Raw genomic sequence first — 22,555 nt, forward strand, 5'->3', positions numbered from 1 at the left:
TTTTAGGGAGTTCTGCCCAGCGCTTAGGGAGGAAATTATAGCCAGCATGAAGCATACATCCAACTTTGACAAGTTGGAAGATTCAAAGACTATAAGCTACAAGTACCGTGCCCAGTTGGTAGAGCGTGTCCAGATATGTAGGTACCCGTTTTTCTTTTCCAAATAACTACACCCCATGGGGATTTCTAACCGTTCCTACATTGCATTTCAATTACGAGAAACACGTTTCAATATTCCTCTGTCACGCAAGAGAAGTCATGCTTGCCAAGGCAATCAAAATGGAGACAAGTGGTGGAAGAATAGTGGGTTTAATTCCCCAATATGGCAACACTCTTTGCCGCATCGTGTGCTGTGGAGTATAATGCATTGTATCCACCAAACTAAATAATAATGCGGAGTGTTCGCAAATACTAGCCAGTTCTTAGCGCTTATCGAGTTTGATCTGCATCAGCCGCTAAACATCAGATACCCGCGCGAGAAGCAACATGGTGTACCTTGGTCCACATCTAGTAATGGATTTGCTCTGGTAAGGGATTAGCGATATATTAAACGAGGTCGTATTAGTTTGCCTAAGGAAGCTGCGAGTGGGTCTGGAGCAAAATTTTGTTCTTTCATTGAGTGGTTCGTGACTCGGGTCGTCTGTTGTGGTAGGCTAACCCGGGTTTCCGAGGAAGAGTACGCCTATCCTTCGTTCGAAAGCTGCGGTGAACATAACTCTCATGACCTTCCTCATACGGCCCGCCTTACTGTTGATCAGGTTCACAATTTCATAGTCCTCGGAGTTATTAACCACAAAGCCCCGGGCTACAGTGCTCCCCGACCGTAAACGTTGAGTCGAAGCTCAGGATATTGTTAACTCCAGTTATGCTGTGTGGGGATATACACGAGACTAAGGGTCAGCAAGTATTCCTGTTTGCGGACTTAGACTCCGTATGAGCTATGCTAGAATAGGGGTTATATCAAGACTTTAAAGGCAGCATATTATTATGAGTACTCAAGCTAGAACATGGAGAAACATGAAGTCATTCACTTGACTCAGTTATTCGCATCCAGTTAGATGATGCGATGATGAACTAACTCCAGACTGAAGAGTACTTTCCGCCTGGTCACCGACATTCCGCGTGATAAATGATACTGTAAAGGCGCCCTCCGCATTTTAGTGAGCTCCCAAATATTACGTGCAAGTACAGATTCCAAATCACCCACAAGTATCCAAGCTCACCAGCGTTGAGTTTTGCAATACGGTCACGAAGTACCCACATTCTGGAATAATTTCATATATACAACGCTGAGATGCAATACAGCGACGTATGCTTTCTCATATATTAGGTATGTATACACTCTATATAAAACAGATCGATAACTTACTTTAATATCCCATGGCCTACTACAAGTGAAATACATTGACTGATCGGCATATATATAAGTACCTCTACTTATTTTTGGCCATGTTGCCCCTTGGCCGGGGTCTTTCGAAGTTCAGTTGGCTAATGTAGCTTTTCCTAGTTGGGCTAGAGCGCCCAGGGCTTTTCCCGTATTTCTGGTGAGTACTATTGCATTTATTCAGGGGTATAAGTTTCGACTGGATCCGTACTTGAAGTGCCCAGGTTGTGCTACGAAATACTAGATAAGTGGAACAAGTAGCGTAATATCCTTCAAGCCAAGCAATATTACAGGGCCACCAGAGTGGCGTTGCTCTGGCTTCGGGCCGAGTTTAACTATAAATTCTCACTCCATCTGGGGAATCAGATGCAAAAAAACAATGCAACGGCCCATATTGGGGAGCCAACATCAGACGGAAACGCTTAATCGATTTTGCAGATTACTCAAGTAATCACACTAGCAAGGGGCACAAACCCAGCTTTGTTTAAACCTCCCCTTAAGTACTTCGTATAAACAGTAGTGCTGGTTTATCACTAGTATTTATCCCTTCTAACCTGTTTCATTAAACCGTGGACTCAATACTATTATTCAAAAAACATATCAAATCCTCGGCTGTTCTATCTTCATTTCCGGAATAGCGCGAGTGGGGGGGGAGAGCTTTGGATTTTACAAGTGCCACATCGGTATTACATAAAGTCCATCTGTCAGACATGAATCATCAAGACAAACTCTTTTCCAAACCCAATGACCCCTGCTCTAGATGGGGGCCCGATCTAAAGTTTGCCCGAGTTTAGAACCGAGTCCAAAAATTAGCAGCCATTACTACCCTAATATATCTAGATCGTACTTCGAGATTGGACGTTTTGCTTTCGAGCTAATAGTTACCTTCTTATACGGAGCGTAGAGGCAGGGCTGAATACTGCAAAATAGTTGATCAAGCCCTTGTCAGGGAGTGCAAATCAATCATGGCACTATCATCTTTCATTCAGTCAGTCTATGATAGACTTCTAGACGTCAGTAATCGTCCTTTCCGGCTTACGCTTGCTATTGGGATTGCTACATCCATCTTGTATGGCACTTACCAGCGTATATTCCATCCACTGGCCAAAGTGCCTGGACCCGTGGTTGCAAGTCTAACTAGACTATGGCTGGGCCGCCAGTTCCGAAGCCTAAAGATGCATCGCATTGAGATAGCTCTTCACCATCGCTATGGCTCCGTGGTTAGAATTGGTCCAAAGGAGGTCAGCGTATCCAGTCCACAGGCAATGCAGCTGTTGTATGGTACATTTCTCTCCCGTATTGAAAAGAGCTTTTCATAAACTGAGTTGTCGATTCCTCAATAGGAGCTGGAAGTCGATTTGAGAAATCAGACTGGTACGGTATGTGAAAATACCATTTGTTAGACTAGATTTTGGACGTGGAAGCTGATTTAATTTCCACCACCAAGTTTGTTGTGGTTCCCGCAAGGAGAAAGAGGCCTTTAATCTCATGGGAGAGACGGACATGGCTCAGTACCGCACTCACCGTCGACTCATCACCCCTGCGTACACAGTGCGTGCAATGCAAGATCTCCAAGATGGGATGCATCAAGTCATCTCACGGTTTGCGGAAGTAATCATGGGGAATAATGGAGAGAAAGTTGACCTCTCATTGTGGATTAATCTGTTTTCCATTGGTGAGCACAACAGACGGCCGTTAGCTTGAGCTGAAAGTAGGTGTGTTGACCAAGATTATTCCTTAGACCTCTTGACCAACTTATTGTTTTCAAAACGCCTTGGTCTCCTGGATGTAGGCAAAGATGACGGATCTATAAGTGCAAATGAGATCTCGTCTGCCTATGCGCATTGGTCGGGTCTCTTTCCTTGGCTATACGACTTCAACAGCTGGGTAATAAAGCGCTTCGGTATTCACTTATTTGACAAACACGCCCCTTATCCCGCAGTTCCCGTACGTTGCGCTGATCCCTTTTGTCCTTGAATGTATAACTCACACAGGCCGACTGACTGCCTCATGGGAAGTGGTGTTTGAGCCAAATGGAACCCCGTCTAGAGAGCACGGATAGCATTGCTCCCGAGTACCAAGACATCTTGGCAAAGCTGATTGGCCTGCGATTGCAAAATCCGCAACTAAAGCGCGACGATGTCATTGCTATGGCATTCACAACGCTTTACGCCGGATTTGATACCATGGGAATTACTCTAACGGCCACGCTGACTCTCATAGCCAGCACACCCGGCTGCCAAAAAAGGTTACATGCTGAGCTCGACGCTGCGCGTGAGCAAGGCCAGATATCAGCATCTCCCACTTTCGAAGAGACTAAACAGCTTCCCTATTTTCAGGCATGTTTAGCGGAAGCTATGCGTTATCACCCGACGACGGGGACCACACTGCCTCGCGTCGTACCAAAGGGAGGAGCAGAGATTGATGGTTATTTCTTACCTGAAGGCGTGAGTAGTGTTAATTGAACAAGCACCCAATTAGCACAAAGTGGATTAATAATATTTATAGACCACCGTTGGGATTTCTCCTTGGGTTCTGCACCGCGATAAATCCATTTTCGGGCATGACGCAGACGAGTTCAGACCACAGCGCTGGCTGGAAGCGAGTCAAGACATTCGATATGAGATGGGTGAGTTTTCTCCTTGTCGTATCAAGACAGATAATATTTGTTAATACACTTCTGCGCGCTATATATGAGGAAATGAAACTGATGTCTTTCACAGAAAAATGCTCGTTGGAGTTTGGCGGAGTGACTCGCAGCTGTCCCGGTAAACGTAAGTATATGTGGTTCCTCCCTTTGCTGATAAATCCTAGCGTTGCTTACATGTATCCGTTTGAACTCTAGAACTTGCTCTCGTGGCTATGAATATCATGCTAGCTCAGATCTTAATGGATTTTACACTTCATCTAGACGGGCTGGAAGAGGTGAAGGAAATATGCATGTTTTCTGTGCATTTGGAGAATGTCAAGGTTGCTTTCTTGCCAAGAGAGAGAACATTCTAGAAGTACAACAAAGAACTATGAAAAGAAAGAATAGTATACTATAAGAAAGTCGGAGCTCTACTTCGAAATAGCAAACAATTCAGATAAGTCCGCAGAGAAAGCTCGGTCATCGCTCACCTAAGCATGCTATTTAATGAGAAGAGGGGAATTCGTCTGGGTGAAACATAAGTTGTAGGGTGCCACTTTGAGTGATCTTGGTGATACTTTTCATCAAATCTCTACCTAATTGTTCTTTTCTGAATACTTGGAGCATAGGTAATGTCATCCACGTCGCCTCTGAAATTATCAAGCCCTCTCATAGAGCTTTCTCTTTTTTACTTCGATCTTATTATTTACTAAGTAGCATCTTGGCTTAGTAAGAATAAACGACTAATAATAATAATAATAATAGAGATCCATAATGGCAGGCAAATGCAGTTATTTATATTAAATGAGTAGATATGCAGTATACCAAGAACTTGGGCAAGGATGCCCAAGGTGCTCTGCTGTCAGGAGATATCGAACGCAGGGAAGAGTGATGGAGTCAAAGAGGTGAACAACCCTGGACTAGCCACCATCCTGCACTTAAGTATACAACAAAGACTGGATTTATCTCTGAACCTGTTCAACAAAGAGGGACAGCCTCTTCTTTTATAGCTTTGTTTGAGCTATAAGGGACAAGCTGAACGTTGGATTATATCTTCCACTACAGCTTCTTGCCTCCAGACATTTGCTAAGGTACCTTGTATCCTGATATTACATGTTGAAATAGCTATTTCTGTTTCTATCATCCATGGGGCAACACCAAAATTATAAAAAACTATCACTTGTCACTAGATAACTATCGTACTATCCCAGTCCTATACTCCAAGAATAGAAAAAAGTTCCCAAGGCAATAAACCAAGATGTAGGTTTATGTCAGCGTAGAGGATAAGTTGTAGCAGTTTTGTGTAATAATAGTCCTTAATCCGAATGATAATTACAAGTTCTAGATTTATATTTATCTAATGTTACATTAAACCACTGGGTGTCTATATTGTCTAAAGAGCATAGAAGGGTACATAACATTTTGGTTACTTTTAATGAGATAAAAATGACCTTAATCAGGTAGCAGTTTCCTGGTGTTCACTTCCAAAACATCAATGTAGCTAGTTCAGTGTGTAGCTATATGCGTATACCAAAGAGATGCCTAGAGTAACTCTAATATTAACAAAGTCAACACAGAATATCCCCCCACCCACAATTTATATTATTACATTATGATTACCCTTCCCCTATCATATCACTGTCCACTATTTCTTTTACTCTTCTCCTCCCCATCTCTCGCCAGCCGGGACCGGCGTTTTCACGGAATACAAATAGACCGTTAGTCAAAGTTAATTTTTTCGGCTCGTTTATTAGGCATCTAGGACAGGAAGAAAGATTCAATCCAATACTAAAAATATACACTATTCTTTTAATTCACGAGCAAATGTTCTCAGCTTCTCTCGAATAAGATGTTAAACGGACATCGTATGGACGTCGGTGCCTATGAGAAGGAAGGGTACTCCCGCTGTGGCATCAATTGTTAAGACTACATGTACATGTATCCGCCAGTCAGCAGCCACTAGTTTTATTTAGGACGAGGCTTGATTGGACTGTCACCGCACTGCCGCAATTGAGCAGCTAACATTGCCGAACATCCACAAGTATCATATAGAATCACTATCGATGGCGAACCACAGACTATTCTCGTCATCTTCAAGTTTGAGCCACATGTGTAGTCGTGGCTTCGGGCTAAAAACCATCCGCGCCACCCTGGAATTATTGCATTCTGACGGACGACTTCAAGCTGTGGCAGATCAACCTCATTCACACACTGCAATAGATGGCCGTATTTATAGATTATTGAAAGCGCCTGCCATGCTGATATCTATATAAAAGGGTCCATCATGCCAAGAGATGCGTACTCTCTCACCATCATCAATCACAATCATCAATCACAAGACTTTCCATCATTCACCATTCCGCCACAGATCATTCCTATCTACCTTACTCTCCAACACAAATCTCCTCGCCAAAATGCACTTCACTTCGACAATCCTCGCTGTCGCTCTCTCCTCCACCGCTCTGGCGAGTCCTCTCACCCATCACGGCGGCCGTGGTAATAAGAGCCACACCCCGGACCCCAACATCTTCCCAGACTTTAATCGCTACTCTGATTGGGCAATCTGCAAGAACAAAATCACCAAGCAACGCTTCCCGAATCTGCAGGCTCCAAATAATGATGGCGGCTGCGTCCGCTACTATCGGGGTATCGACATAACGGGCGTCGTCACAGAGCGGCATTTCTTCTTCAGAGATGGCTTCAGGACTGCCTGCGACTGTGCCGCTCAATGTCTTGAAAACCCAACTAGCTGCACGAACTGGGTGTGGAAGCATACTTTCATGCCTGGGGATGACAACATGAGGTCGTGCACTCTATACAGCAGCCCCAATCTGCCGACCGACGTAACGCTTGCCTATAATACCAATTCGAGCAAAGGTTTTGCGCTGTTGCAGCCTGGGAATAACCCACAAGCTGGAGCCCCGGCCCCATTAACTTTCCTGGACGCAGCGGGGACTGTCCCGGATGAGTTTGGAGTGTCTGGCTTTATGGTCCAGGATCAGAATGGAAGACAGTTTTGTTAAGAGGTCGTGATATGATGTATCATATTCGGCCAGGGAGTTGTTAGGGGGTTGAAATAGGGTTAGCGGGGTCGACGCGCAGCACGGTTATCATCTAACATTATGTTGTCACTCTTTATCATCGAACATTGTTATTGTATCAAATATTGTCACTCTTTGTCATTTAAAGATGTCACTCTTTGTCATCTAACTTTGTTACTCTTTCAACTTCATTTTCTAGATGCTCATACATAATAATTTAATGTCCTTTGGAGCAAGAGAGCTAAGCTTAGATACTACATGGGTATTCGCAACATGCCGCAATCTATAATCGTGTGAGGAACTTCCATATGATGTCTAATTGGTTCTAAGAAACAAAAAGAGGAACATAAGCTCCTCGGCTGCTGGCATTTGTCGGTGGAGCTCTGGCTAGAATGTCATTCTGTAATTATGCAATTATTTCCAGTCAATGGAGTGTATATTACTCTCACTGGATCTAGCAATGTATCTCATAAAATTGTATAGATCCAGATAGGGCAATTGGGATGGAGCTCAAGCAGAAGGGCAGAAATAGCAAGAAACCGATTTGATGCAGCACTGACGATACGATAAGGGCCAAAGATCCCTCGTCTAAGCGATGGGAAACCATTATCGTAAAGCGAGCGATCACGCATCAGGTCATTTCTACATCAATATTTCTCCCACGCAGATGATGTATTTGCAATTTGATGGCTTTCAATATGCCAAGTCAGACATCAGAATGGGGATATCACCGTACCTGTATTTTCCCCCTATAAAAAGCAGCAGACACAAGTAATCAGCCTCCACGCTATATTAGGTACCTGACTGCTGTACTTCAGCTGGCTCGGGATCTTCCCGCAGTGGCGTATTCCGCCTCCTAAACCGCCTTTGAGACCAAATTAGCGGGTTGATCCCTGACTAGGTGTTTCAACTAACCGCTAGCGGGGGATTAATTTATCCTCTCCAAAACCTTAAACCATTTCAAGAGAACTGCGCCTCCAAAGTAGGCAACATCTTGTCTTCAACTCCGATTACTCTCAGAGTCATATCCATGATGGCTTCCAGTATGTCGTGTCCATCTCAACGGGCTTGTCTGGAACTTGAGCTGACAAGACCACAAACAGAACCGATAGTCGTTCGACCAATTATTATATCTGGACCTTCGGGGGTTGGGAAGGGAACCTTGATTCAGATGCTGGATGACGCACATCCTGGCATATTTACGAGGACAGTATCCCATACTACGCGTCAGCCTCGAGAGGGCGAAACAAAAGGAAACACGTATTTCTACGTTTCGGAGCCCGATTTCAAATCACTCATTGCCGAAAGTGCTTTCGTCGAATATACGTGTTTCAGCGGCAACTACTACGGTACCAGCAAACAGACCATCAGAGACTAAATGGCAAAGGGTTTGGTAGTGGTGGTGGAGATTGATATCGAAGGTGTAAAGCAAATGCGCGAGAGGGCCATCATAGACCCCCGTTACGTTTTCATTAAGCCACCAAGTTTCGATGAACTGGAAACTCGACTTCGGAAACGCAGCACGGAGACTGATGCAAGCATAGAAAAGAGACTTGGGCGAGCAAAACGCGAGCTTGAGCAAGTAGATGCTTCTGGGCTTTACGACATGGTTCTTGTGAATGAGGATCTCGCTGTGTCATACGATAAATTGAAAGCCTTTGTTTGGGGATCATCAACGGAATGAGTCTGAGCGTGTCTTTTTCTCCACAAATCACAGGCCTGCTTGATGACGTGGTAAGCAGAACTCGCCTCATAAAGAAGTGCTTGCGGACCAGCTACGACGCATCCTAAAGATAGCGCAATCCATGTGGTATTTCTATTGAAGTGTACTACGGTGGACCAATGGCTTGACTATTTACTTGTGGAGCGGTCTTTTCACAGATGGGAAGATACTCAGATGCAGATACGAGACTGCTTTTACAAAGAAGTCGCAATCTCATGCATGGACTCCGAAGAAAGATGCCACACTAAGCACATTGGGATCTATATAATCCATAACTGAGGTATCAATCAAGAGTGACGCGTTGGTGTAACAACATTAGATGCTATAGCTATCTCGAGATACACAGAATTACAGGAATTTGATGCAGTTAGGCAAGATATGGGAGTACATGCAATTCTGAGGAGAGATGTTGGCAAATGGAACCAGGCAACCCGAATGCGGCTAAAAGAGATGCAACATAAACACAGTATACAGTCTGATTGCAAAAATATTCAAGACAAATGTGAATCGCATAGCTATTCTGGCATGAAGAGAGGTCATATAGACAAAGTACCTATCATCTCAAGGAACCATCTTAACTAAATTGATATGCAACCTTGCACGTTTTCCAAATTTATCTTCCCTCCCAGTGCGTTTATTAAAGAAGATGGGTGGTAATTAGGTACAGTATCTTATGTTCAGTTTCAAGCCGGCCCGCAGTACATGTAGTCTCTCAATCAACCTTGTCAACTGCTTCATTTACATAAGGCTACAAACAGGGAAATTCAGGCTCTACATTTCATTTATATCATCTTCAAATAGTTGTTTATATACGCTAGAGGTGCTGGCTACTATGTTCAAGTCGGACTATATGTCTATATACAATGTTCCTCTTTTCCCTCGTAGACGACAGCAAACAAGCCAGGCAGGAAAATGACTTGGGAGAGACGCGACTTAGACAAATGTCACAACGATGCTGCCCAGTCATTGTGGGACTAAGCAAAGCCAGCGCTGACCACGAAGCTCACGTCGTCGTTGAACAAGGTAGCAGAGTCAAATTCATGCTCGCCGCCGTTACTGGCGATATAACCCAAAGCATTATAATGACGCCAATAACGGGTAGGATAGCTCCACGAACGGAATGAATTGCCCTGACCGTTGAGTCCAGCCTGTGGACAGAATGTTGCGTCTTCATGGAAGATCTTGCTGCCGTCGTTGGCATTGACCATGAGCTGATAGTTGGAGTGTCGGATGAAGCTTCCAGGAGTATCATTAGATTCAAAAGAAAAGCAGGCACTGTTTCCCAGACCTGTACGGACTGTCCAGCTAGCTTGTTGCTTGAGGGCAGTGCTGCTAGATGTTGAGACAACCTGAGTGTTAACAGTGGCGCCGGTGTGCGCAATATAGCGCGTCGTGCAGCAGGCAGTCGTAGCTCTCAGTGAGATGGAGGAGCCGACATTAAGAGCAGGGCCACTAGTCATCAAGGAAGTGTCGTATACATATTTAGCCGCTACAATATCGGCCTGGACTGAGTTCTCCGTGCTGTCTGACGGGTAGCCAGAGGTCATGACACCTTCGTAGAACGTGCCTTGGGCACCATCACTATTATCTCCGCCAATGCCAAGAATAATAGCACCCTCTTTACTCATTGGATTATAGCCACCTGAAGGGCGTGCGCCGTTGTAAAATGTCGAAAGCGTTCCAGATGTCGCATCACCGCCGCGGATCGCCCACTGATTTGGCTCGCCCTTAACGACCGCAGTGACGAATCGAGATGATATGGTCGGGTCAGCAGGGTTGTTAATAGGGCTAAGACCGGAGAACAGGCCGTTCTCAAGATCTGCCATGATCCATGGACCGCTGCCAGATCCAGTTCCACGACCAGAACCATCGCCAGTGCCAAAGTAGATGGCTTCCATATGGCCGTTGCCCGTGTCGCGACTGTTGGTCTCAGCGTTGCCATAATCAAAGCAACAAGCCGTATTATAGTGAGTTCCATCAAAGACAGCATATAAGCCCTCCGATGCGTCACCCGTGGCCGTGCCATTAGCAGCGTTATTGCGATATCCAGTGAAAGGCGCGATGAAGACGCCATACGCCTTTTGGCCGTTCAACCGAACCGGTGCTCCAACAGCGCTGGCCAAATTGTCAAAGCCATTGGGCTGAGGTCCGCTCGCAGCACCTCCAGGTGGAGCCTGGGTAAGGTGATTACCATGGCCAGATTGGTCATAGATAATGGTGATGAGGCAAGTCGTGCCGGCACAGAAGGAATCTTGAGCAGCGGCATTGGCAACGCCACCCGCAGAAAGTGGCGTTATATTAGTCGTAGCACCATCAGATCCGCGTGATACTTGGTACAGCGGCCCGGAATAAGCCCCATATAAAGCACGGGTTGTACTATGCGCAGCAACACAGGGCGTACCACCAGATGAGTAGATATCGCAGGGTCCGGCAGTAGCAAGAGAACTTGTGGCAACAAGGCCAAAAGCAAGGACGCTAGAGCGCCGATGATTCAGTCCGGAGAACATATCGGATATGGTCGTTTGTCTGGGGGCACAATGAGATGGGTCGACGAGAGTGTTGATCAGCTACCACAGCAAGAGGGCGATATCGTAGGGTTTTTAAGCTACACAATGTCTATCCATTTTACCAATGTTCCTGATCAAGCACAACGAAATATCTGTTTACTATCCCTGGTAGAAACATCTATTACTAAAGAGGCAGGAGATTGCCCTCACATTTATGGGATAGTATTGTATATATTTGCGAATACTACCTGTGTGTCTCCCTTTCTCTCAATGGGATCTAACTCAACATGCAGATTGCAGTAGTCTTAAACATTAATTTGGAATGGCCGAGATAGTCCCGTGCCAATTGTGGCCTTGTGCCTTGTTTTCCACTCTTTAACTTTACGCAAAACGGATCTCATGACAACCATGACATGAGGTCACCGCTAGGGCACGGATCAAAAACGAATCAAAGATGTACCAACAACTTCCTACTAAGTTCACATCTTTCTGATGTTTTACTAAGATTTGAATCCTATAGAAAGTTGGTAAGATGAAACAATCTGGCTAATAGCTGGATGTTTAAGTTTGGATAAATTAGTACACACGGGAAGCGAGATGCATGTAAGAGAAGGTTCTATTGGGTAAAGCTGGTTAAATACCCTCAATAGTTGTTAACTTATTCGGCTTTACTTAGCTCTTACTCATAAACTTTCCTTCAAACTACCGGCGTCATCGGAGACTATGACGGACTACCCCAGTCCCGGCAAGATATTAACAAGATTCTACCCAACGCTTGAAACAGAATACCGCTTCACTAGTCACCAGGCTACTTAAGTAGTTTCATTTCGGCTTGCTGAATTTGGCCCTTGCGGGAATTTCCACTAAGCGTACCAATAATAATACAAAGTCCAGCGCTGCCTGGAGAAGGATCAAACAAGTACCCACTGTTATCGTGGGGAAACCTTGTTGGTTTCGGGGATTAAAGCCGTCCTGAGGCAGTATCATATGTTCTTGTTGCATCGTTCGAGCTGCATCTCACTGTACCTCGAAGCTTCCTCGCGACAGGAATTTGGGCTTAAGTCCGAGAAGCGACCTCCCAAAAGATGATACCGATGAATTTGCTCACAAAGTTTGTACTCTGCATCGGCAGATCCCTCGTGACGGGGGCATGACTGCGTTCTGGTCGCTGCCCACGGAAGCACAAAGTTGCATTCCTGTGGGGAAAGCCCCTGCCGAAGCGGAAGCGAGCAGATGTCGCTGGGACATGATCTATTTGTCGTTTATTGCCCAATCATGGCAACGGCAATGGAGCCGATCTAGAGATGAAGTGTGCGGATGACTAGCCATCGAGCTTCGCAAGTCCCAAACGGGCCAGATCAGCTGGAACAAAGTATCCTCGGGAGGGAGCACGTGCTAATGCGACACATGACAGTGAACGGACCGTGGAATAGAACAGATCGGAAAATACCACCAACAAAACAAAATATCCAACAAAAGAAAAATCCCATTCTCCTCTAATGATGATTCCTTAAACCTGCAAAATAAAAGGCGTATTTGCTGTAAATCTGCTTGTAGAGTGTAAAATTCATTTCGTTTGCAGAATCAGTAACCACAATAACAGCGGGTTTCCCTCTCAGGCAGGAGATCCACTTACATATGTATTCAGATTACTTATTTAGGTAGGTAAATTTTCGGCAGCATCAACTTGGCTAAAGGAACCTTGAAATTACCCTGTAATAATTCGTTTTTCACGGTTCCGAACACAAATTAGTATTACTCACGGCTAGAACACAATCCATGAAGTTTTATCACGACGGTAACTTCAGAAGAAGGCAAACCCCAAAACTCATATTTGAGGCCTTTTCGCCACGTATAGAGGGGGGGAAGCCCTGAAGTAGCACTAGGATTATGCGGAATCCAGCTCGGTTAGTAGTCTCACTTCTGGGACGTTTAAGACATGTAACGAAACATAGAGTCAAAGCCAAGGTGGTCGCCTTGTATCTAAATGGACCTGAGAACACAAAGTACAGCCACTTTCCAAAGCCGCTAACTGATGGAGGAACCCAGTTACTTTGTTGGATAGTGACTTGTCTACATTCTGCAGAGGAAGCTCAAGGATTTAGCAGAAGAATACCAGCCCCACGTTTGTACCCAGAATATAGCCAACTGCTGGCACTAGTATCATATATTCTCACTGTTATACGTCTTGCGACGTCGTATAGGGAGTTATGCCGGCATCAATAGCCTCTTTACTGAAAGGGGAATCGTTATATTTTTCAACGCTCATCGGAGTGTAGAATGTCGGCCGGTTGTAGGAGGTTAGAGGATCCGGATTCGAGATATGATACCCCTCAAGGCGAGCACGACGTCATACTTCTTATGTTTCTCGTCTAGCGTCTTGGTGGCGTTCTCCAGTGTATATCCTCCAGCGACAATAAAGGACGAGAATTTATCCCACTGCTCCAAAAATGTCAACAACGTTTGTTCGCGATCTTCAAAGGGGTTAGGAGTGCTGACGGTGGTTTCCTGTCGTGTCAGGAGGGGTTAAAGCGAGGCTCCACAAACAACATATATGCGAGCTTAATATTTAGTTTCCTGAGGCTAGAAAGAATATGTCCGGTCTCTTTCCATGTGTCCTCGAAGTACTCAGTATGCGTCTTGATATGTTCTAAAAAGGGACTTAGGCGAATACCAGTTCTGTCCGCGCCTACCTCGTCCACAACAGCCTTGACGACTTCCAACAGAAAGCGGTTGCGGTTTTCGACAGATCCACCCCATTTATCTTTACGGTTATTAGAACTGCCTCTCGTGAATTGATTGAGTAGGTAGCCGTGAGCACCGTGAGCCTCAACGTCATCGCCACCAGCATCAACTAACGGTCACGAGTTTGGGGTTACGGATTTGACAAAGACAGGAATGCTTTTGAATGCATACGAAATGAAGACGCACCGATACTATGCGGCACGGTACTCCCAATACAAACCTTCATTTGCCTCGGAAATACAAAGTGAAGCGTAAAAATCCCAGCTTTCCATTTACAAGCTAAAGGTTTACGTACTGAAACTGCTATGATCATGTCATCGGCTCGGGTAGCAGTCCGAAGGCCATGAACTATGTATGTAGAGATCAACTGCGCTCGGATGTCTTGGTTAACTTGATGCTTGCTAGGCAGGCAGTGGTACCATGTTTCTACCGTGAACCTAGTTCATTGATATGGAAGATTTGCCAACGGCGATACGAACGCCTCGTGGCATTGAGGAGTGGGATTCGGGAATGATAGGCAATTGGCAGGATATAGACTATGAATAGACCTATTTAGAATTTAGACACGGGAGCAGGAGATCTCCTGTAAACAGCGCGACAGGATTGGATAAAAATATTCCACTGCGCTATAATCTGACACGGAGCGATTTCAGCTTCGCCATTTGTTGGAGCAATGGCGATGGATGACAAAGTTTAGTCTAACACAATACTATACCACAAGAGCAGTTTTCGTAAAGTGCAGCGGAGTACTTACATTATACCGTCGAAATATCTCATCCAATACTTTTGCTACTTTTGCGTGTCCCTTCTGATACCATACTTTCCCCTTCTTTGTATGTGAAGTAGCCGCTATTATCGTATGATACAACATTGTAAAATTTTAATAGTAATATCCTGGCATGTAGAACCTTCTTTGGATACCTTCATATCTGATTAGTGGCTAGTGCACGTTATTCCTTTATGTAATGTTTATCTGAAAATACATCCATCTTCGCAGAGGGTTGTTGATTCCCATCAACCTCCTTTGAGGGCGAAACTTCTCACGGACCCGCCAGTATTACCCAGTTGTGATATGTATGGCTGACATCTGCTCTCTGTCTGTACTTTCTAAAGTAGAGCCGAAAGATCATTAACCGGATTGATAGGCTTCCAAGTTTTAAAGTAGGTTCGAATATTTTCCAGACATTCCATCTCAGCAAGCTTATATGCTCCTTGAGTAAGGCCTCTCATATGGGGCTGGCATATGACCTTATCGCTTTCTTGGAAATAGCTGTTGATACGAGATTCGCTGCAAAACACATCAAGCCCAGCTCGAGCAATTTTGCCACAATCAATAGCCTGGATTAACGCATCTTCATCGACAATGGCTCCGCGTGCCGTGTTCACTAAGTAAGTACCATGCCTCATTGTCGCAAACTCGGCTGTAGAAATGAGATTGCGAGTATCGCCATTGAGTGGGCAGTTGATCGACACAACATCCGACGTGCTTGGCAAAGCATGTAGAGAGTCACAATATGAGGCGCTGTACAGGATCTCCTCCTGATTGCTCAATCGACGGCGATTGAAATATTTTATGCGCATGTTGAAAGCTTTCGCCTTTGACGCTATTCGCTTTCCCATTTTTCCCATTCCAATGATGCCAATCCTCATACCCGTGACATGGTGAGTGGGATATAGATGATCGAGCCAAGAACCGCTCCGGATAGTCTGCTGTGCACGATACGTATCGCGTACAATAGCGAGAATTAGGAACATAGCCATGTTGGAAGTAGACTCAACCACTGCTTCGGTTGGATTACATAGCCATATTCCCTGTCTTGTTATCCATTCAACGTCAAACTCATCGTATCCTGCCTTAAACGAGGCGGTAATGCCATACCCGGCGGCTAATGGACTGAGAAGATCTTGGTCAAAAGGTGCATACGTCATTGTGCCCATTGGTACAACTAAAGCGTCGATAGAGCCATGCTTTGCTATAAGAGCTGGGAGTTTTGCTTTTACTTCATTGCGATTTTCAGCGTCGAGAATCTGGCAGAGAGAGAGGATTAGCCATTCATTTGAGACTACTTTTTAAGGTAACTCAGCCCGCGTACAGCATTGTCGAAGTCATTCCGAAAAGCTGAAAGATTATCTCCTCCATCATGTCTCGGGCGGCCAAGCCAGACAACAAGCGGCCGGTCTTTGCGATTCTTTAGTGACATTTTACTTGGAAAGAAGCATGCGGGTTGTGGAACAGAGATTGTACCAGGTTATATGCAAATATGGTGCGTAAGTTATATGAATAAACCAACAAATGACACAAGTTTTGAAGTAAAGGCAACAGCTCGCTAGTTATACTGGAATACTAATACGCGTGGATTGGCATGGGCTTTAAGAGCCAGAAATCTAACCTCGGTAAGACAGCACAACCTCATGGAGTACTACAAGGCACTGTACGAAGTAGGAAATACTAAAATGTGACAAGAATTATAGGTACCTAGTGGTTGGTTGTCACCTTACGATTACATCTACATTTTTTATGGCTAGGTACATGTAGCTTTAACCAACCATCCTTGTCGATTCATCTTCCGCAGATCCAGGACTGTGGGTTTCAACAACGCCGAGTCTATGACCATATAGCAAATATCCGGCGCCCCGCCATCGCCATACCGGCCGTGGTTACCACAGAGAAGTTTCGAGTATTAAGTGTGCTAAGCAGTGAGGCTGAGCGAGCATCCGCATTAGCATTCTATTCAGACAAAGGACTGGCGTATTTTCTCGTATTCCATGGAATTTTCTCTGCGGATCTTTACGCCTGAATTAAATATGCAGTCTTGGCATGTAGTGGAGCAGAGGTCAAATACCGCCGGAAATGCAACAGCATATAGTGAAGGGAGATTTTGGAACGAGGAAGGGAAATTAGTTGCGAGCATGACAAAACAGACCATTTGCGAGCCAATGTTGATGATGTGTCCTGATTGTAAGTTATAGCCCGCAGTCCACTCTTTAATTAATATTTTGAGGGCTTGTGAGAATCAACAGTTGAATCTATCAGCTGGCTGGTTCCAAATATCTGAGTACATTAGAAGTCAATCACAGAACTATAGTAATTGCAAGCTGATAAAGTCCAAAATCCTTGAGCAGTAAGCTAACATTGACGCCAATGGGATTTAGTTATCACAACCTTTATCTTTAATAGAGCTGCGCACGGAGTAGATGACCGCTAGATGATGTCCACATATTTGGCTCAATGCTACCTGGCCCAAACCTACCGGGCAAAGGTTTTAATTCTAAGCTCGCCTACTCCATAATCTAACCAGACGGCTGCTTCCCAGATTACTACTAAAAGATTTGAAGCTCGCTGACAAGATAGCCGCCACTAGGCCACTTGTCCTCCATCCGTGATCCCTAGTGGTTGCGGTAGATTCAACATGTCCTGCCAGGGGAAGTCCTCATGATCAAATTCACTGTAATTCAAGCATGACGAGTTACCCAGGCTTTGCCGCCCATTGAGCAGTACAGGTTCATCTCTATCACCCACCAGTCTCTTAGTCAACAACCTTCGTGGATCTAATGCGAACTTCACCACAGGTTTCACGGATACGCGCATCCAAAAAGCATCTCCAGGGCGGCAAAACAATACGACAACGCCACGGAACGAGCGGAGAATACCGTCTTTGCTAACTGGATTCTCTGTTAGGTCCCAAGTGACTGAGTTTGCGCCATCGTCATGATCGTCATCTTGCGCCAAGTTGCCATGAACCTCAAGTCGCCCTTCCTCAGTGAAAGTTGTCTCTTTGGACCACTTTGCAGACATACGAGCTGGTCCAAAAGGTGTGTGAAAGACGATAGGCGCGCTAATCTCCAAAATCTTGTGATTGTCCCGCGGTTTGGTCAGCCCAAGTATCTGCCTAGGTGCAAAATTGGCAACAACGGGATCCAGCGAGGCATCAGTCGAGCGGAGATAGGGTTTGCTAGTGTTGAGAGCCTTCTCAAAGGTAACTTCAATCTCCGCAGAGGAGAAGCGGCCAAATCCCTTCGGAGGAAAACGGAAGGCGAAGTCAATACCAAGCAGACACGCAGATTTACTCTCGTAAGTACCGTATTGAACATGTCGAACGTAAGCACTGTAGCCTGTTTTGCCGATTTGGTCTTGGGTTGCAAGTGACCGGTTCACACGCTCTTCGTTCCGAATACCCAACAGGCTGTCGTCCTCATCTGAGAACACTAAACCCGATTCAAAACCGAGCGTCTGCGGATCCGTCGTGTCTGACATTGAACTAATGTTCGAAATGGTTGATGAACATGTAAATTTGCAACATATGCTAGGAGAAGAGTGTTGAGAAGATTAGATGAGGCTTGAGGAATTATTTAATTATGAATGTGAAGATCGAGTAACTGTGCCCCGCCACACCAGAGACAAAAGTCCGATGTGTCTCAGCGCATGACCACAGCCTTGCATAATTAGCAATGTGCTTGCTGCTACTGCAAGGCGCTCTCATAATAGGCTTGAGTGATTAATGTCTGAAAAGCCAACCGCTTCGGGATTTCTCTGCCTACAAAATTTTGCTGCCTTTACAGCTTGGTCTGTATTTAAATAGAAGCCTTCATTCGTTCAGCGCAACACACAGGCGGATTTAAATATTTAATTAATTAGAAAATGGAAACCCACCAGAATGAGCCTGCGCACTCGTCACTTGAGGATATTAAGCATAAGATTCGGGTTTCCTGCTCCATCGGGAAGTTTACTGAAGCAACTCAGTTTATCGAAGAGCTGCCGAAAGACATTAGATGCACGAGGGCGGTAGCAATTGAAGCCGCCCAATTATACCTCGTTCAGGGACGATATCGGCAAGCAGCAGAGACTTGCGATAATGTTCCAGGACCATCTTCTGGGGAGATTGAGAGCGAAAATTTCGCATTTTCTAATCAAGATGAAGACGCTGTTGCTTTTGAACTTTTGAGGGTTCTCACATTACGAGTTGCGAGGTTTTCAAAAGTCAAGACTGCGCTCGAGATTGCGCAACGGCTTGGCAGTGCTTGGAATCTTGGTATGATCTTCTCGAAGTATAATCTGCATGACTAAGGTTGACTGAAATAATTAAGATAAGCCTGTTATACTTAGTACAACCGCCGAAAGTCTTACAGAAACTGATGATAGAGGCCGGCTGATTTCTAGCACTGAGGGGCCAAAAAGAGAAGCGTTGGAGACCCGGTGTATATCACATATCTCAGAGTACAGAGTGAGTTGTCTATATAATTCATGTAAGAATAACTAAGACTAATTTGACATTCAAGGTATTAATGGTGTCTCTCTATTGGAAAATTATGGTAGCTGCCGCCTTCCATGGCCTGCTCGATGAGTGGGCCACAAAAACCACTGCCTTAACGACTATTTCTTCTTTACGGCGAGCCTTGCAAGCTATGGACCGCTTACAAGAGGCTTCCTCTCTACTACAATTTGAGATTCAGCTTATTAAAACCCCAGAGGATGCGATACAGCGGCTTCAGGACTTTTTGGATACACTGCATAGCGATAAATGGGATACAGAGAGAGCTCTCACCCTGGCTGAGATCTTCAAATTTCAGCTACAATCTTTTGATCATACGATTCTCGCAAAGGCCGAAGATACGTTTAAAGAAGCACGAAAACTGTTCAACAAAGTTTCCCATACTTTCGGTAATATCGACCTGGATTTTTCCCGAATATCCTTTAATCGCACAATTTCTGCCGAAGAAAAATTCGTTCAAATGATAAGACTTGTGGAAAGATATTTTGAAGTTAGCCATTATGCGCAAATGATGATGTGCCTCACAACTGCTCTCTCTGAGCCAGCTGTTGATGCCTATGTTGAGCAAGTCAAGCATGCGATAGAACTCCAACAGCAGCTAGCCGATGAAATGGGGAGTGAGATGATGCAAAACGCTGCTTTGGTCCGCGCTGCCGGCTCAGCTAATTTAAATGCCTCGGAATATGGCTTTGCGCTCAAGGCCTTGCAGCCTCAGTACACGAATCTTCCTGAAGAGGTCGATCCAAAGAGCCATTCTCTTCTCGCTATCACCATGTCAATGATCTATGGAAGTTTTGGAAGCAATATGGAAGCTCTTAAGGCAGCAGAAGAAAGTCTAAAGATCGCCAAATCTGGAAATTCTTACAAAGCTTGCTCAGACGCTGCTTTTATCTTGGGGCTTCGTCGCCTCGCCATTTCCGAGCAGTACCCAAAGAAATCCGCCGAAGACCTCAAGTGGCTATCGTCTGCTATGGATATTCTGAAAGAGTGGATTGAAAAGGATTCTACGAACGACTACATTGAGGGTGAAATCCAGAAGTGTGTGCTAGTTGGTAAATGGGAGAATTTGCGAGCGTCCTATGAACCGGAACTGAAGTCTACATCAATTGAGAAGCCATGGATTGATAGGGTGAAGAAGCTTTTACCAAGTCAAACAGACGTTCTGAAACGAAGCGAAGTTGTAGATCTTGAAGTCAGCATGTTGATGCGCCAGGAGAATTTCTCAGAGAGTTCGAAGCTATCGACGGATTATCTTAACGATCTTAATCAACTACCTTCTGCGCCACCAATGATTAAAGCGCAGGCGTACTCTAGGGCGGCTCTCCAGGCATGGCTTTCTTACAGGGCAATACTGAGTGAAAACAAAAGCTTATTTGCAGAAGAACGACTTCAGGCCACAACGCAACTCTGGTCCGCGCTGGACCTGGCAAATAAATCTCTTCAGCTATGGCGACAAACAAGCAGTTCTGAATTGATCATCCGTAGCACTCTGGCTCTTGGCAGTCTACTCTCCGACGCAATAATAGTGACATCAGAAAATATATCACGAGAGTTACTCATTGGTTTTATGGACGAATTGCGAAAAACAGAAATACTATGCGACGATATGAGGCAGAGTGTCATACCCATCGAAGGATTGACATCCTTGATGAATAAAAGACTTCTGGTTGCCAAAGATTCAAGCCTCAAGATATACAATTTAGGAGTCCGCATAAGCTTACATCTTAAAGACCCGACGGAAGCTTGGACATGGCTACAAAAAGGAAAGTCCAGAGCATTCTCAGACTCACTCGGAGCAAAGCAATTGGTTCCCAAAGAGCTACTGCAGAGAATCAATAGCGATCAAACGGCCTGCGATCTTTTAAAGACAGAACAAAAATATTTGGACGCCCTAAATGAGCCTGGAGTAAATCACATACTTTTAGCGCGAGAACTTGCTTCGGTTAGAAAACGTATTGAAGCGTATCCTCCACTGGCTGAGATTACACGAATCAGAAATCGGACTCTGAACCTAGAACTAGGCCCAGAGAGCGTTGATATAGCACTTTCTAGAACCAACCTTTCCCGACAACGAGTAAAGTTTGTTGACTGGTATGTTCCACCATCGACAGCAGAGGATAATTCACAGATAATATGTTTTATAAGAGAATTGGACGGTAGAACACAGTCGAAGCAATTATCGATGTCGATCACTCATGTAGAAGCATGGATTTCCAAAGCTTTCACTTACCCGGATATGGCCGAGCATCCTCTACATAAAAAAACAGGCAATCGCCTGCTTCAGGAGATGAATTCTCTCGTCGACTGGCTGACGGATTACACGGAGGAAGGCGATCTTTTAGTGCTTTCTCCATCAGGGCAACTCAATAACATACCATTACATGCCTTATTTCTCGACAAAAGACCATTGATTGAGCGTAATTTGGTAGTTTACGCATCGAGCGCTGCAATTCTGAGTCAGTGTTTGGACCGTTGCGCCACCGGAAGGAATTGCGAAGAACAGAATGCAAAAGAAACGACAGCTTTTTTTGGAGTCTATGAAGAGCCATTCTATGCCGACGAGCGCAGTCTCATATTCAGGCACATTGAAAAGCTATCAACGCTTCTGCCAGGTCAAGTCTTACTCGGACCTGAAGTAACTAAATCGGGTTTCCTTGAGAAATCCTCCGCAGCTACATGGTTACACTATCACGGTCATGCCAGCTACTGCAAAGAAGACGTTCTTCAATCGTCCCTCATTCTAAGCAATGGAGAAGACATCTTCGAGAACGGCAATCAGGAAAACCCGCGTCTAGGAATAGACAAACTCTCGGTTGTTGACATGTTTAATACCGCTATACCACAAGGAGGCGTACATTTCACACTCATTGCTTGTGAATCAGGCGCACAAGATTTGGCTCCTGGAGACGAACCGTTAGGAATCATCTCAGCCCTGCTTCATGCTGGAGCCACTTCGGTTTTAGGCTGTCAATGGCCGATCAAAAGCTCTGCAGGTCGTGCATTCAGCGAAGCTTTCTACAATGAAGTCAAGTGTATGAGAAGCGACGCAGGAGATGGTAGTCAGACGATCAATCTGGCCAGGGCCTTGAGTATCACAGTTGGGAAGATGCGGCGTGGTGAGCTTGGAGAACATTACAAGCAAGCATACTGTTGGGCTTCGTTTGCGATACATGGTCTGTGGCTCTTCCCAGGCTTCAATTGTACAGTATGAAGGATGTTCCACTTGAGTCCATTCAGATAACGTGTTAGTCATTTTA

The 22,555-nt window shown here is 45.0% G+C and overlaps 7 protein-coding genes across 7 annotated transcripts; 4 read left to right on the forward strand and 3 right to left on the reverse strand.

The window, feature by feature from the left end:
• Positions 1 to 2,348: 2,348 nt before the first annotated feature.
• TRIVIDRAFT_224106 (uncharacterized protein) lies at positions 2,349 to 4,386 on the forward strand (the record flags this gene model as incomplete). Its single annotated transcript, XM_014099108.1, has 8 exons — positions 2,349 to 2,664; positions 2,727 to 2,762; positions 2,831 to 3,058; positions 3,125 to 3,330; positions 3,402 to 3,830; positions 3,892 to 4,012; positions 4,107 to 4,157; positions 4,229 to 4,386. 8 exons carry the CDS (start codon positions 2,349 to 2,351, stop codon positions 4,384 to 4,386), a joined length of 1,545 nt encoding a protein of 514 aa, XP_013954583.1.
• A 2,040-nt stretch (positions 4,387 to 6,426) lies between these two features.
• Positions 6,427 to 7,035, forward strand: TRIVIDRAFT_68821 (uncharacterized protein; the record flags this gene model as incomplete). The annotated part of the gene is made up of 1 exon (XM_014099109.1): positions 6,427 to 7,035. The coding sequence occupies one exon, from the start codon at positions 6,427 to 6,429 to the stop codon at positions 7,033 to 7,035; it is 609 nt and encodes a 202-aa protein (XP_013954584.1).
• A 1,051-nt stretch (positions 7,036 to 8,086) lies between these two features.
• TRIVIDRAFT_58668 (uncharacterized protein) lies at positions 8,087 to 8,737 on the forward strand (the record flags this gene model as incomplete). The annotated part of the gene is made up of 5 exons (XM_014099110.1): positions 8,087 to 8,096; positions 8,157 to 8,263; positions 8,294 to 8,379; positions 8,417 to 8,441; positions 8,483 to 8,737. 5 exons carry the CDS (start codon positions 8,087 to 8,089, stop codon positions 8,735 to 8,737), a joined length of 483 nt encoding a protein of 160 aa, XP_013954585.1.
• Positions 8,738 to 9,750: 1,013 nt separating this feature from the next.
• On the reverse strand, positions 9,751 to 11,283 carry TRIVIDRAFT_48400 (glycoside hydrolase family 54 protein; the record flags this gene model as incomplete). Its single annotated transcript, XM_014099111.1, has 1 exon — positions 9,751 to 11,283. The coding sequence occupies one exon, from the start codon at positions 11,281 to 11,283 to the stop codon at positions 9,751 to 9,753; it is 1,533 nt and encodes a 510-aa protein (XP_013954586.1).
• A 3,852-nt stretch (positions 11,284 to 15,135) lies between these two features.
• Positions 15,136 to 16,229, reverse strand: TRIVIDRAFT_58666 (uncharacterized protein; the record flags this gene model as incomplete). Its single annotated transcript, XM_014099112.1, has 2 exons — positions 15,136 to 16,056; positions 16,122 to 16,229. 2 exons carry the CDS (start codon positions 16,227 to 16,229, stop codon positions 15,136 to 15,138), a joined length of 1,029 nt encoding a protein of 342 aa, XP_013954587.1.
• Positions 16,230 to 17,386: 1,157 nt separating this feature from the next.
• On the reverse strand, positions 17,387 to 18,744 carry TRIVIDRAFT_192963 (uncharacterized protein; the record flags this gene model as incomplete). Its single annotated transcript, XM_014099113.1, has 2 exons — positions 17,387 to 18,212; positions 18,680 to 18,744. The coding sequence occupies 2 exons, from the start codon at positions 18,742 to 18,744 to the stop codon at positions 17,387 to 17,389; spliced, it is 891 nt and encodes a 296-aa protein (XP_013954588.1).
• A 567-nt stretch (positions 18,745 to 19,311) lies between these two features.
• On the forward strand, positions 19,312 to 22,509 carry TRIVIDRAFT_192964 (uncharacterized protein; the record flags this gene model as incomplete). The annotated part of the gene is made up of 2 exons (XM_014099114.1): positions 19,312 to 20,370; positions 20,410 to 22,509. 2 exons carry the CDS (start codon positions 19,312 to 19,314, stop codon positions 22,507 to 22,509), a joined length of 3,159 nt encoding a protein of 1,052 aa, XP_013954589.1.
• Positions 22,510 to 22,555: the final 46 nt, after the last annotated feature.

The sequence above is a fragment of the Trichoderma virens genome (assembly GCF_000170995.1).
Source record: "Trichoderma virens Gv29-8 chromosome Unknown TRIVIscaffold_80, whole genome shotgun sequence".
In the NCBI taxonomy this organism is placed as follows: domain Eukaryota; kingdom Fungi; phylum Ascomycota; class Sordariomycetes; order Hypocreales; family Hypocreaceae; genus Trichoderma; species Trichoderma virens.